Source organism: Mirounga angustirostris, unplaced genomic scaffold (genome assembly GCF_029215605.1).
Source record: "Mirounga angustirostris isolate CCGP_5_RB_7025 unplaced genomic scaffold, mMirAng1.0.hap1 SCAF_6, whole genome shotgun sequence".
NCBI lineage: Eukaryota > Metazoa > Chordata > Mammalia > Carnivora > Phocidae > Mirounga > Mirounga angustirostris.
Genome location: NW_026991714.1, coordinates 123,203,328 through 123,218,406, shown reverse-complemented (window position 1 = coordinate 123,218,406; position 15,079 = coordinate 123,203,328). Strand labels below are relative to the sequence as shown.

At 40.4% G+C, this 15,079-nt stretch overlaps 1 protein-coding gene across 3 annotated transcripts in view; it reads right to left on the bottom strand.

Moving 5' to 3' along the window:
• ENTPD1 (ectonucleoside triphosphate diphosphohydrolase 1) overlaps positions 1–15,079 on the bottom strand; it is a 98,259-nt gene that overhangs the window by 41,738 nt on the left and 41,442 nt on the right. For all 3 annotated transcript variants that reach the window (XM_054508313.2, XM_045878504.3, XM_045878505.3), the window contains exon 2: positions 6,084–6,211. In XM_054508313.2, coding sequence (XP_054364288.1) covers positions 6,084–6,149 — 66 coding nt within the window. In that variant the 5' untranslated portion in view covers positions 6,150–6,211. The remainder of the gene's footprint in view (positions 1–6,083; positions 6,212–15,079) is intronic.

The following is a 15,079-nucleotide window of genomic DNA, read 5'->3' as shown; positions in this document are numbered from 1 at the left end:
AAGTATTGCTACCCCAGCTTTCTTTTCACTTCGATTTGTATGATAAATGCTTTTCCATCCCCTCACTTTCAGTCTGCATATGTCTTTAGGTCTGAAATGAGTTTCTTGTGGGCAGCATATAGATGGGTCTTGCTTTTTTATCCATTCTGTCACCCTATGTCTTTTGGTTGTAGCATTTAGTTCATTTACATTCAAACTGATTATTGATAGATATGTACATATTGCCATTTTGTTACTTGCTTTATGGTTGTTTTTGTAGTTCTTCTTTTCTTCTCTTGCTGCTTTCTCTCATGGTTTCCTGGCTTTCTTTAGTGATATACTTGGATTCCTTTCTCTTTATTTTCTGCGTATCTATTACTGGTTTTTGATTTGTGGTTACCATTACCTTTATATATAACATCTTATACATATAGCAGTCTATGTTAAATTGATGGTTGCTTAAGTTTGAATCCATTCTTTATTCCTTTCTCCCTCATGTTTTAAGTATATGGTGTCATACTTTACATCCTTTTACTTTGTGAATCCCTTGACTGATTTTTATAGATATACTTATTTTAACTGCCTTTGTGCTTCCTATTTTCCTTACTCCTGTTTATGGTCTTTCCTTTCCACTCAAGAGTCCCCTTTAACATTTCTGGTAGTGGTCATGAATTCCTTTAACTTTTGTTTGTCTGGGAAACTATCTCTTCTTCTATTTTGAATGACAGCCTTGCTGGATAGAGTATTCTTGGCTGCAGGTTTTTTTCTTTCAGCACTTTGAATGTACCATGCCACTCCCTTTTGGCCTGCAAAGTTTTTGCTAAAAAATTAGCTACAGCCTTATGGGATTTCCCTTATAAGTAATTATTTTCTCTTGCTGCTTTTAAAATTCTCTTTATCACTACTTTTTGCCATCTTAATTACTATATGTCTTGGTGTGGACCTCCTTGGGTTGATTTTGTTGAGGGCTCTCTGTGCCTCCCAGATCTGGATTTCTGTTTCCTTCCCTTGATTCAGGAAGTTTTCAGCTATTATTTCTTCAAATAAATTTTCTGCCCCCCTTTCTCTCTCTTCTCCTTCTGGGATCCCTGTAATGCAAATGTTTTTATGCTTGACCAGTGAATTCCCTGGTTTTATTTTTTTAATTATTTCTTTATTTGTTCCTGTTCAGCTTGATTGCTTTCCATTACTCTGTCCTCCAGTCACTGATCCGTTCTTCTTCTTCCTCCAGTCTACTATTTATTCCATCTAGTGTAGGTTTAATTTGAGTTATTGAGTACTTCATCTCTGATTGGTTTGTTTTTGTTTTCCTTTTTTTTCCCCAAAGATTTTATTTATTTATTTATTGAAAGAGAGAGAGAACAGGGGGAAGGGCAGAGGGAGAAGGAGAGAATCCTAAGCAGATTCTGAGCTGAGCCAGAGCCTGACACAGGGCTTGATCCCACAACCCTGAGATCACAACCTGAATCAAAACCAAGAACTGGTTGCTCAACCAATTGAGCCACCCAGGTGACCCTCTTTTTTGTTTTCTCTCTTTGTTAAGAGGGTCACTCTTTTCTCAAGCCCAGTGAGTATCTTTATGACCATTACTTCAGATTCTCTACAAGCATATTACTTATCTCCATTTGTTAGCTCTCTTCCTGTGATTTTGTCCTGTCCTTTCATTTGGAATATATTTCTCTGTCTCCTCATTTTGTCTAACTCTCTGCATCTGTTTCTCTGTGTTAAGAAAGATGGCTATGTCTCATGTACTTGACAGTAATGGCCTTATGAAGAAGAGGTCCCGTAGTGCCCTGCCATGCAGTGTCCCCTGTTCACCTGGCGCTTCAGGGGTATCTCCTATGTGTGATGCATGTGTCCTGCTGTTGTGGCTTAGCCGCTTTTGCGTTCAGTCCAGTTGTTTGTGATGGCTCTCTTTGCCTGTTGTGGGCAGAGTTTGGTCTGTGTGTTGTTAGTGGGCCAGTATAGGGCCACTTTCAGCTTGAGTTGAATCAGACCAGGAGTTTGCCAGAGATGCAGTAACACCAAACTGTAGGGCACTTTCCTTGTGTTGTCTTCTGAGAGCCTTTCACAGGCGGGCAGGACCTGCAGTCAGACCAGGCATCTGCTGCCAGCCCACTGCAGGGGCTGCAGTCAGATTGGTGTGTGTGGTTATCTTCCACTTTCCCCAGGACAGGAGTCACTTTGGAGTGGTGCTGGCCTATCAGGGCTGCTTGCCCACTGCCAGGCTTGTGGCACCACTTTGGATGGGCTTTGGCCAAGGGCATACTGGAGGGGGCAGATACACAGGAGAATGCAGGGATGGGGGGGTGGGGCACACAGCGTTAGCAAGGTTTGTTTACGTCTGTTGTGAAAGGGGACCGGTAGCCACCAGAACCAAGGGTGGCTGGATTGGAGGGGGTGGATCCCAAGAAGCACTTGGGGGCAGGGTGGGTGGTATTAGTAAGGTCTGTTGTGATAGGAGACCTGGAGTGAGGCCTGGATGGAGCCAGCATGTCCACAGGAGAATACAAGGGCGGGGCATGCTGTTAGCAAGTTAGGTAGTGTTGGAGAAGCACTGGTTCACAGGTGTCCATGTGTTTATGCTGGAGGGTGGAGAAAGGAAATGGCATCCACCAGCTCCTTTGTTCTTAGAGAAGTCTCCCAATGATCCCTGCCCCTCCAAGCACATGCTCTGAGATTAGTAAACAAATCTCCCTCCTGCACACCCCAGATGCTTTTCAAACTGCTGCTTCTATGCTGTATCTCCACAGGGCTGTTTGTTTAAGGGTGCTATCTCTTTAAGGGTGGGGACTCCGTTTCCTCTCACCCTCCTGGCTCTTCTAGAACTGAGCCCACTAATTTTCAAATTTCCAGGCATTAATCCCTGCTGACTATAAGAACTTGGGAAATTAGGCCCCTCTGGTTTCATGCAGGATCCCTGTGCGTGTGGGGTGCTTGGTGTGACAGTCTGGTCCTCTCCCCTTTCCATGCCTGTATTGTTCCTCCCTCCTACAGATAGGTCCATTTAGCTTCCAAATATGTCTCCACCCTTCCTACCCTCTTTGATATGGCCTCTTCTCTTCATTTAGCTGTGAAGAGTCCGTTCTGTCAGTCTTCAGATTGTTTTCTGGGTTATGTACATGGATGTGGGTGTTACCTTGTTCCATGGGATGAGGTGAGCTTAGGATCCTCCTACTCCACCATCTTCCCTGGAAGTTCGATGTTATGTTTTTAAAACAAATGTACAAATATCGAAATAAGTGTTATCCTTTAAATCATAATTTTTGAAAGAAAATCAATTTATTCCAACAAACTACTCAAAGCACTTTAGTAGCCCAGGATATCTGGGATGGTCCTGGTATTAGTTTATAAACCACATAAGAAAAAGTCTCATTTCTTGTTCCTTATTTTAGATTTTATAATGTTTTATCATATATCTTATTCCTCAAACTTAGTTTTAAATGATTTCAGAGATATTATCAAAGAGTATCCTCTAAAGCAGCAATGTCCAATTGAACTTTCTTCAGCAGTGGAAATGTTCTGTGTCTTCATTGTCCAGTTTAGTATCCACCAGCCACATGAGGCTATTGACTGCTTGGGATGTGGCTAGTGCAATTAAGGAACAAAGTTATTTTATTTTATTTTATTTTAATTAAGTTGAAATAGCTACATATGGCTAGTGACTATTATATGGGGCAGCATACACAGCTTAAAGCCATCACCAAAGACAAGTTCCTAAAATATTTTTGCCCTCAATATATGCCAGCAATCTTATTAAGATTAGTGTATGACCTTAATAAATGACTAGTTTGCATATATTAAATGATCTTTGTGTAAAATAAACCAGTGATATTGCTATGAAGATTCATTTCATATGCCATTGTCTACTCTTCAAATACTCATACCTCTTATTTAAAGACCTGTTCCATTTTGTGGGGCCAACACAACACAGAATCACAACAGAGTCAATGATGACCACTGTGAATGCAGGAAGGTCACCCATGACCAGAAGTATTCACGGGGGACACAGAGCTCAAGTCTGTCATGGATTTTGCCTCCTAGGCAGTGCCCCTCTCCAATGATGCAATAATGAACATGTAAAAAGGTCAAATCAAGAAGGCAATCATGACTTTAGCAGCTGATAAACAAATAGCAGAACCAAGATGTCACGAGGCTTCAACTGTGAGTGAAGTTTTGCCAAGAGAGCCAACATCACCCAACATTAAAAGGCAAGAGACCATTGACAAGGAGATAATATCGGCCTTCTGAGCTGACAAAGGGGTTGCTGTGCACAGCAACACTGAGTTGAGTTCATGTCGCAAAGGAATGCCGATGTAACTCCAGGCCTCCGCTATATAGCAACTGATTTGGGTGGGTGGCAAAAGTTTTAGAAGCCTGGCATATGCATCCATCTTTCCAGTCTCACAGTTTAGTATCTTCAAATACAAGAAAATAAACTTCTGCTCATGTATTTCAGAGCCTCCATGGTAAAGTTAACTTCTGGATAAGGCATCGTCTATGTGTACATATGTGCCAATATGTACAACATTAGCATATTGGCATATTCTGGGCCCTTTTAGATTTATTTACTTATACATTTATTTCATTTCAATGAAAGTTTAAAATGGTGTACTTACAACATAAATCTAAATTTTCCACATGCTTTTTAATTAACAGATTAAAATAATGATATTACAAGCTACTTGTAAGATATTCATGTCTTTGAAATTTTACTTTGATGAATTTGAAAGGAAGCAGAAATCACAGCAGAGTTAACGATCCTAATTATTTTTATTTATGTTTTTTTTAAAGATTTTATTATTTATTTATTTGACAGAGAGAGACACAGTGAGAGAGGGAACACAAGCAGGGGGAGTGGGAGAGGGAGAAGCAGACTTCCCGCAGAGCAGGGAGCCCGACGTGGGGCTCGATCCCAGGACCCTGGGATCATGACCTGAGCCGAAGGCAGACGCTTAATGACTGAGCCACCCAGGTGCCCCGATCCTAATTATTTTTAATGATATTAACTATCTCTTCAAATGTGGAAATTTCCAAGAAATCTGTCCACCCATGAATTCATTTCAAATCACTATATTTGATACATGTATGTGCTCTGTTTTTTTTTTCCCATGGATTTTGCTGCTTTCTTTAATATTTGGGGGGTTTTTTTGTTTTTGTTTTTTTAAGATTTTATTTATTTATTTATTTGACAGAAAGAGAAACACAGCGAGAGAGGGAACACAAGCAGGGGGAGTGGGAAGCAGGGCAAGTGGGAAGCAGGGGAAGCAGGCTTCCCGCTGAGCAGGGAGCCCAATGCGGGACTGGATCCCAGGACCCTGGCATCATGACATGAGCCAAAGGCAGACGCTTAACAACTGAGCCACCCAGGCGCCCCACTTTCCTTAATATTTTGAAGATGAGGAACAAGTCTTCTCCACAATCTTTGACTTTCAAAATGCTTTGTACAATGTTCTCTAATAAATTTTATTATTTTCGTGATAGTAATAATGATTAAGAAGATCAAAGAGTGCAATGTTGTGACACATCCACAGTGAAACAATGAATAAGGAGAGACAGTGCTAGATCATAGAATATCAGCACAAAATATCACCACATGGTATCAGCACATATCTGGATGTAGTGAATAAAGTATTTGTTTCTTTTTTTTTTTTTTTTAAGATTTTATTTATTTGACAGAGAGAGACACAGCGAGAGAGGGAACACAAGCAGGGGGAGCAGGAGAGGGAGAAGCAGGCTTCCCGCGGAGCAGGGAGCCCAATGTGGGGCTCGATCCCAGGACCCTGGGATCATGAGCTGAGCCGAAGGCAGACGCTTAACGACTGAGCCACCCAGGGGCCCCATAAAGTATTTGTTTCTGTTAAAGTAGTAACAATAATTATTGCTGAACAAGCATAAAGACAATTATCTTCCTACCACTAATTGATTCAAGACATTTCCTCTTCCAGAATGAGCATCATTCCATTTTACCTCCCTAATTCAGTGGATATTGACTTGCTCCTGGGCTGCCAGAACCTCCACCCCTCCTGTTTTGCTCTGATTTACCACAACCCCTTTCCCCTCCCCCACCGCACTCCAGCCAGAACCTCTCAGATTTGAGTTACCTTAACATTTTCTGGCAATGGTTTGTTCTGGGTCAGCCCCACAGCAATCAAGGCAATCACAGCCATGATAGAGGAGAAGCCAAGGATGATCAGTATATTTCTGGAACAAAAATTCTTCAGTTCAGACTCTAAAACCAAAAGCAGAAAAGGAAATATCAACAAGAAATCAACAAACATTGATTTTCCTCCACTTTCCATAAGGTCTTGTGATAGCTATCTGAAGACATCAAAGATAGGTAAAAGTTCATCTTTATCCATACAACACTTGCAAAGTAATAGGGAAATAATTCAAGAACAAAAGGATTTGTCTGTCCTGTGATAAGGGCCAAGACTGAGTTAGTGCCTGTGGTAAGGAGAATGGACAGAATTAGGTCAATGACCACATAAGGAATGAGAACAGGGAAGAATCCCAAATTGGCAGTTTAATAGGTCATACCGGTCTATGAGGGTACAAGCAACAACAAAAAAGGATTGCCCTCATTTTTCAAATCTACCACAAAATGTTTAAGATGTTAAAAAGTATTCAGAATATATCATCAAACATCAAAGTCCCAACATTCCATGCCATTTTCTGGCTTGACATACCCCTTGCATTTCAACCACACTTATATGTTGTAATTGGTAATGGTGTAGAGGCTGTGGAGTTGTGAACATTTCAACATTCACATTATCTCATCTATTCTTAGTCTCAACCTGTTGTGGAACATAATAAAGCTCCAAGCAGAGAATTATATAAAAGGCACAAGTTACTTTGATCATTACAAACAGAGCATATAGCAGAAATAAACAAGAAATGGAAAGCTGCCCCACGCCCTCCATTCTGACAACTCACTCTCTTCCTCTCTCAACTTCCCAAACTATCCCTAAACTTTTTTCTTAGGCTTTGGGGAAGAAGGATAGGATAAAGCAATAAAGAAACACATGGAATGAGATGGGCTCTGCAGAATAGATTGCACTTCTCTAAAGACAGGGCATGGGACTAAAGCAGCTGAAAGAGGAGCCCAACTGACTCTCCCCCTCTAGGTCTCCTTCTTGAACAGCAGTAGCCCCCACTGCATGCTGAAACAGGAGCTCTTCTGCAAGCTCTTGAGCAGAAGCTTGGACTTAATCCAAAGGATTGTAACTGTATGGGTCTCCAGTCTGCTCATCAACCTCTAGAATCTTGAGCCAGTCTTTACTCATCAGACCAAACAGTACAAAATTTAGGAGAAAAGTTTTAGCAACACCATTAGCTACCTTCCAAACATAGGAACAATAGATGAAATATACAGCACTTCCCCTCCTTCTCCCCGCCCAAAAGAACCTCAGTTTTGTTCAGATGACTGCCACTCCCCAAGCAGTCCACACACCTCATGGGAAAAGGATACACTCCACCACCACCCACGCCCCCCCACCCCACCAGACCCTGGCTCAGGGTCAGGCCTTATTGTTGTGCACAATCTCATTCCCTCACCAATGATTAGTTCAACAATGGATATGTACCCAAAAAGGGCCCATGAGACCCTGGAGGAAGTCTGTTGGAGCAAGTCTAGGAAAAGAAAGGCAGCATTCTCGTCTTCCTCAGACATTGCCCTGCCTGGATAAGATGACATTCAGTGATGGCAGAGCAGAGAGATGGACAGAACTTGAGTATTTGATACCATTTTGAACTGCTAAAAGAATAATCCTTGCTCCAATCTTCCCAGGAGACTTATGCTTTGACCCAGTTAGAGTCTGGATTTTAATACTTTGAAGCCAAAATATCCTGATGAAACTGGTACACCAGAAGTCTCCTGTTTGATGCCAGGGCTCTGGAATGTGGAAAAGAATCGCCCTAGGTACTACTTGCCTCAGTTCCCAAAGTGATGCTGTTGACAAACACAGCTCATAACAAGCAGCACTTTGGATGAACAATTACAAATCTAATATCCAAGGGCAGCACATTGCAGCAGTTTCTATTTTAATTGAATTTTGAATGCTTTACTCCCTCAAGCTGTTAAAAAAAAAATCTAGTTGTTTTCATAAATATGACAATTTTGCTACCTCATTTTCCTTCCACATCTATTTGGACACTAATCTTAGTAGTGACAAAGACCAACAAGATACCTGCTCTTTGGAGTTCACAATCTGACTGGGAAGATAAATAAGCCAGAACAGAAGTCATAAATTAGTGAATCCAGGTCATGATACATACTAAGAAGAAATTAAAACTAAGGGATGTTATGCAGTTTAATGGAAATTAGAACCAGGGAATGGGATATGCAGCAGAGTTGGGGTGAAGGATTCAACTGAGGGTCAGGAAAGCCTCTCCGAGAAGGTGACATTTGACTGAGACCTGGATAATGAGAAAACACCAGCTATGAGAAGGAGTAAGAACATTCCAGAAAGAGGGAACAGCAGCTGCAAAAGCCCTGAGATGGGAAATAGCCTGACATGACTCTGTCTCTTCCATTTCCTAATGAGATTATTTGCTAACATTATTATTCCTGAACAGTTAGAAATATACTTTTCCACATTTGCCCAACTTTTGCAATGACATCCATATTATCAGAATATATTGAAGACTTTCATCATATTCTTATTACAGATATGACGAGAAAAAGAACTTAGATGGGAGAGAAACTTTAGGAATTTTTCATACACAATTTTTAAAAGCTTTATTACCAAAAAAATAAAATAATAATAATAATAATGGCTAAGTTTGTTTTTCATATAACTGGCTAGATTACCAGGGAAGAGTAATTAAAATACTACCATATTTTCTATGGCTTAAGGCAGGTAGTTTTCAAAAGCCCTATACATGCAGGAAGCCAGACTCTTCTTAGGAGGTGGTACTAGCCATACCACTAGATGTGGGGGTACAGGGGGGACTTAGCTGGGATGTGCTTATAAAAAGGGAACCACTTAGGTCACTGCCCCCTCTTCTCTGGTCCCCAGAGCTCTTTCAGATGCCATGACTGCTATAGTCAAATTCTGTTATGGAAAATTCACAGTGACTGTCTCGCGCCTACTTCCCTGAGAGCCCTTCATTTGCCTTGTGGATAACAGAAATTCGGTTTCTATCACACAATGTGAAATGGCATTTCCAAAAACAATTTCAAGAAGCACTTTTTATCAAAATATCTAATGGCAAAGTGTTGTGTTTGTTTTCTTCTGAATTGTCTCACTATACTGGAGAATTAAGACTACCACTTCCCTCCCGTTTTTTCCCTTTCATATGACAAGTGAGAAAATGTTTCTATTTAAGGTGAGAGTCAGGTAGAAAGTTCAGCTCTTCACCTGAGAGACAAAACTGAAGGAAACCCAAGCTTTGAGAAAACAGATTGATTTCAAGCCAATTAGCTATGTCAGAGGAAAAGAACAAAAAAGAAAAAATGATCTTTTGATTCTTATACAGTCATCCTGACATCTAGACATAAGAGCATCCTATTAAAGTGAAGATCAAAATTCTGCCAGAGAAATCCCAGCTATCTCACTTCATGATACCAAAGATGTAATACCTTAAAATTTTACTTCATGTATTCCAGATTTTGCTCTTAGCACTCTATTTTTTAAAAGATTTTATTTATTTATATGAGAGAGAGCACAAGCAGAGGGGGCAGCAGGCAGAGGGAGAAGCAGACTCCCTGCTGAGCAGGGAGCCCAATGCGGGACTTGATCCCAGGACCCTGGGATCATGACCCAAGCCGAAGGCAGATGCTCAACTGACTGAGCCACCCAGGCACCTTGTACTCTTAGCACTTTAAATATAACCACTCATTTAACTCAACAATCCTGGGAGGTAGATGTACTATTATCTGCATCAGCTTCCTAGGGCTACCACAACAAACTACCACAAACTTGATGACTTAAAACAACAGAAATTTATTCTCTCACAATTTTGGCAGTCCAGAATCAAGGTGTCAGCAGGGCCAAAGTCTCTGGAGATGATTCCTTTCTTGCCTCTTCCAGCTTCTGCTGGCATTCTTTGGCTTGTGGGGGCATCTCTCTAATCACTGTCTGCATCCAGCCTTTCTCCCTATGTCTGTGTATGTCACATTTCCCTCTTTTCTCTTATCAGGACATTAGTCATTGAATTTAGGGCCCACCCAAAGTCCAGAATGATCTCATCTCAAGATCTTTAATTACACTGGCAAAGACCCTTTCTAAATAAGGTCAGAATTATAGGTACTATTATCATCTTCATTACTGTCATTTTACAGATGAGGAAACTAAGTCACAGGTTAAGGAAGTTGCTCAGAGTTACACTGATGTAGAAGCAAGCACAGGTATTCTGGACCCAGAGGCCAGGCTTTTAACCACTGCCCTATCCTGGACCACATGACTAAGGCTTAGTACAGTGCCTGGCACACAGTAATAGTGCTGTATGTGGGAGCCAATTCCATCATCCAGAAGTGAAAAGTGACTGACTTTGAGGATTTGGCTGGAGGGGTTGTCGGGATGTTGTCACAGATGACACCAGACAATGTTGTACCTTTTAAAACAGAGTCTTCGGTCCATGATAGAAGCTTGGAGCTAAGTAACAGAGGCTGACATTATAATTCCCCAAGACGTAAAGGGACTTGCTCAAAGTCATACATCTTGCAAACAGCAGAGAGGAATCCAATCTGGGTCTCTCACACCCACTCCACTGCCTCAGCCATTGCTCTGCATTTAGGGACGTGTAGAAATTACTCAGCTTTGTTCCTCGACTCAATGCAAAAGAATTCACCCCAAGTTCTGTTCAAATGGAAAGATCTTACTCCATCTCACACCCCCACCCATGTTTTTCCAATTAATAAATCCAGAGTCAAGTTTGAGGACAGAGCACTTTAACTTGGTGGGGTTTTTTCCTGCCTGTGTTTTTAAGTCAAGGAAGTCTGTACAATGTCACTAAATACACAAATGCTAAAAATAAACTGCAAGGCCAGTTAGTTAAAGGGCAAAAGGCAAATGAGAGGGAGGGAAAACATGATTTACTCAGGCTTGGGAGACACGTGCAAGAAGACAGAATAAGAGGGGAAGGGAAAGGTGGAAGATGGAATGGAAAGAGAGGTAGAGATGGATAATTGAGTAGATTAACCACGTCCTGTCCCACTGATCTCTTGAACCACAGACTTCAGAGGAAGTCATTTGCTTTTATTTATGATCTTTTATTCCTACTCTTTGAAATGTTAATTAGCTTGTTAATCTCAGTTCACAGCTCTTTAGAAAAGGAGTGCATTTATCTTAACAAAGTAGCCTGGCTGATCCTGAGTGAACCCCTTCAGAGATTCAGCTTTGGGTGGGATGAGCCCATCTAGGGATACCAGGCAGTGGAAATGGGAGTAGGGGTGCAGAACAAGCTCTTCCTGCAAATCAGATTCTGCCGATCCCATGCTCCCCACCCCACAGTTCTTGCTGTGAGCTGTGCTCTTTTCAGATTAGCAGCAAGTAACTGACTTTGCACTTGGTATGCCTGACTCTAAAAATGTTAATGACTGCAAAAATCAAATGCCAACAGGGGCTCTGTGTGTGGGAAACAAGGAAGCAAAGGAGTCCCTTCCTCACTCTCGTTCTCCTTACTTCCTCCCACCATACCATCTACCTCCTCACCCATACCCCTTCTGGCTTCTCCTGCATTATTTTGCCCATAGACTGCATGGAGCACAATAAGTCTTTGTGGTCATCATGGAATTCCATATTCAAGTATAGGGCTGGCAAGGAGGAGGGTTGTTTCCAGCAAAATATCACTGAGACTGCAGACAGGAATTCCCTGTGTCCCAGCCAACACGTGTAACAATCTCATGTATTGATGGTCTCTGCAGTAAGTACATTGCTTCCACTAAATGAATCCTCTTCCACATCTGAATCGAAGAATTGCACCCTCAAGATTCTACCCTTTCTCAAAGGAGCTGCATTTGTCAATAAGCTTTGGTTCTTTGTAGCCAGTGAGACAGACTAAGAAAATCTGTACTGGCCACATATCACTAGTATGAGGGTCGCAGCCAAGGTGGGGCAAACTGACTCACCCAGGTTGCCTGGCCTTATAGTCCCCTGTGTTCTATACCTTCCATTCATAAATTCTCTCATTTGTACTTCCACATCTTTGCACCATGAGATATATTTAATATAAAACATAAAAATATTTCTGCAGCAAAATATGCTATTAAAAAGGTAAAAAATTACAATTTGTTTCTCAGAGTCCATAGTCTCTCATGGTTCATCTCCCCCTCCGGTTTCCCCCCCTTCATTTTTCCCTTCCTACTATCTTCTTTTTTTTTTTTTTTTTTTTAACATATAATGTATTATTTGTTTCAGAGGTACAGGTCTGTGATTCATCAGTCTTACACAATTCACAGCACTCACCATAGCACATACCCTCCCCAATGTCTGTCACCCAGCCACCCCATACCTCCCACCCCCCACCATTCCAGCAACCCTCAGTTTGTTTCCTGAGATTAAGAATTCCTCATATCAGTGAGATCATATGATACATGTCTTTCTCTGATTGACTTATTTCGCTTAGCATAATACCCTCTAGTTCTATCCACATTGTTGCAAATGGCAAGATTTCATTCCTTTTGATGGCTGCATAATATTCCATTGTATATATATATCACATCTTCTTTATTCATTCATCTGTCAGTGGACATCTGGGTTCTTTCCATAGTTTGGCTATTGTGGACATTGCTGCTATAAACATTGGGGTGCACGTACCCCTTCGGATCACTACATTTGTATCTTTGGGGTAAATACCCAGTAGTACAATTGCTGGGTCATACGGTAGCTCTATTTTCAACTTTTTGAGGAAGCTCCATACTGTTTTCCAGGGTGGCTACACCAGCTTGCATTCCCACCAACCATATAGGAGGGTTCCCCTTTCTCTGCATCCTCGCCAACATCTGTCATTTCCTGACTTGTTAATTTTAGCCATTCTGACTGGTGTGAGGTGGTATCTCATTGAAGTTTTGATTTGGATTTCCCTGATGCCAAGCGATGTTGAGCATTTTTTCATGTGTCTATTGGCCATTTGGATGTCTTCTTTGGAGAAATGTCTGTTCATGTCTTCTACCCATTTCTTGATTGGATTATTTGTTCTTTGGGTGTTGAGTTTGATAAGTTCTTTATAGATTTTGGATACTAGCCCTTTATCTGATATGTCATTTGCAAATATCTTCTCCCATTCTGTCTGGTGTCTTTTGGTTTTGTCGACTGTTTCCTTTGCTGTGCAAAAGCTTTTTATCTTGATGAAGTCCCACTAGTTCATTTTTGCCCTTGCTTCCCTTGCCTTTGGCAATGTTTCTAGGAAGAAGTTGCTGCGGCTGAGGTCGTAGAGGTTGCTGCCTGTGTTCTCCTCTAGGATTTTGATGGGCTCCTGTCTCACATTTAGGTCTTTCATCTATTTTGAGTCTATTTTTGTGTGTGGTGTAAGGAAATGGTCCAATTTCATTCTTCTGCATGTGGCTGTCCAATTTTCCCAACACCATTTGTAATGTATATAATGTATGATGATTAACATAACATAATAAAATAAAATTTTTTAAAAAGTAAAAAATTACAAACTAAGGAAAATGTTTGCAACAACTATGAACCAGTTGGTTTCCTTAACATATAGAGTCATTAAAAATCATTAAGAATATGATCAACCTACCTAATGGGAAAATAAGCAAAAAACATGAATAGGCAATTTGAAGAAAAACATATATTCTTAACATATTAAGTGTATTGTAATGTCCTTAATTAAAGAAATGTAAATGAAAAAATGAGATAGCTTTTATCATTTACCAGAATAGCAAAGTTTTTTTAAATTTGATAAATGTATAATATTACTACATACTTATTAGAATGGCCAAAATTTAAAAAAAAATACTGACAATACCAAATGTTGTCAAGGATGTGGAGCAAATGGAACTCTCATATGTTGCTACTGGGGATGCAAAATGGCACAGCCACTTTGGAAAGAGTTTGGCAGTCTCTCATGAAGTTAAGCATATACTTGCCATATGACCAGGCAATCCCACTCTTAGGGATTTATCCAAGGAAAGTTAAGACATATGCCTACACAAAACTCAAAATAACCCAAATAACCCATATGCCCATCAACAAGTGAATGTACCCAAATTGTGACACAACCATACAGTGGAATTCTAGTTAGCAACAAAAAAGGAATAAACTACTGGTAATTGCCACAACATGGATGAATCTCAAAAGCATTACACTAAGTGAAAGAAGCCAGACTCAAAAGGTTATATACTGCATGACTTCATTTATATGACATTCTGGAAAAGGCAAAACTAAGGACAGAAATCAGACCAGTGGGTGGAGGTTCAGAGACAGAGGACTGACTACCAAAGATCACAAGGGAACTTTCAGAGATCATGGAAATACTCTATATTTTGATTGTGATGGTAGTTAGATGACTATATACATTTGTTAAAATCCATAGAACTGTACATCTAAGGAGGGTGAATTTTCAGGAAGGAAATTCAGTAAAGAAATTCTATTTATCAACAATGATGTGGGGAAACAGGCATTTCCTACATGTTGGTGGGAGTAAAAATTCATATAACCTCTTTGGTGGGTGGCAACTTTGTAATACCTATGAAAGAGTAAAGTACATATATCCTTTGACCCAAGAATTCTACTCCTGAAGATTTAACCTCCTGATAATACTTATGAATATATAAAAAGATGCACGTATAGGGATGTTTGGTGCAGCATTATTTGTAATAGCTAGACTAAAAATGACTAAAGGTCCATTAATTGGGGTCTGGATATATAAATTGTAATACACTATAGATAATACTATGCAGACATGAAAAAGATTTTGATTTATGAATGTTGATGCAGACTGTCTTTGAAATATCTTATATGTGAAAAGCAAAATGTGAAATAATATATACAGTGTGTTCTCATTGGGTAAAGGCATAGACATCTCTAGAAGACTATGGATGGATTCACTAGGACTCAGGACTCAGCATATGGTCATACTCACAACTAAGATTTATTACAGGGAAAGGATATGAAGCATCAGCTAAGAGGGAAAAAAAGCATGG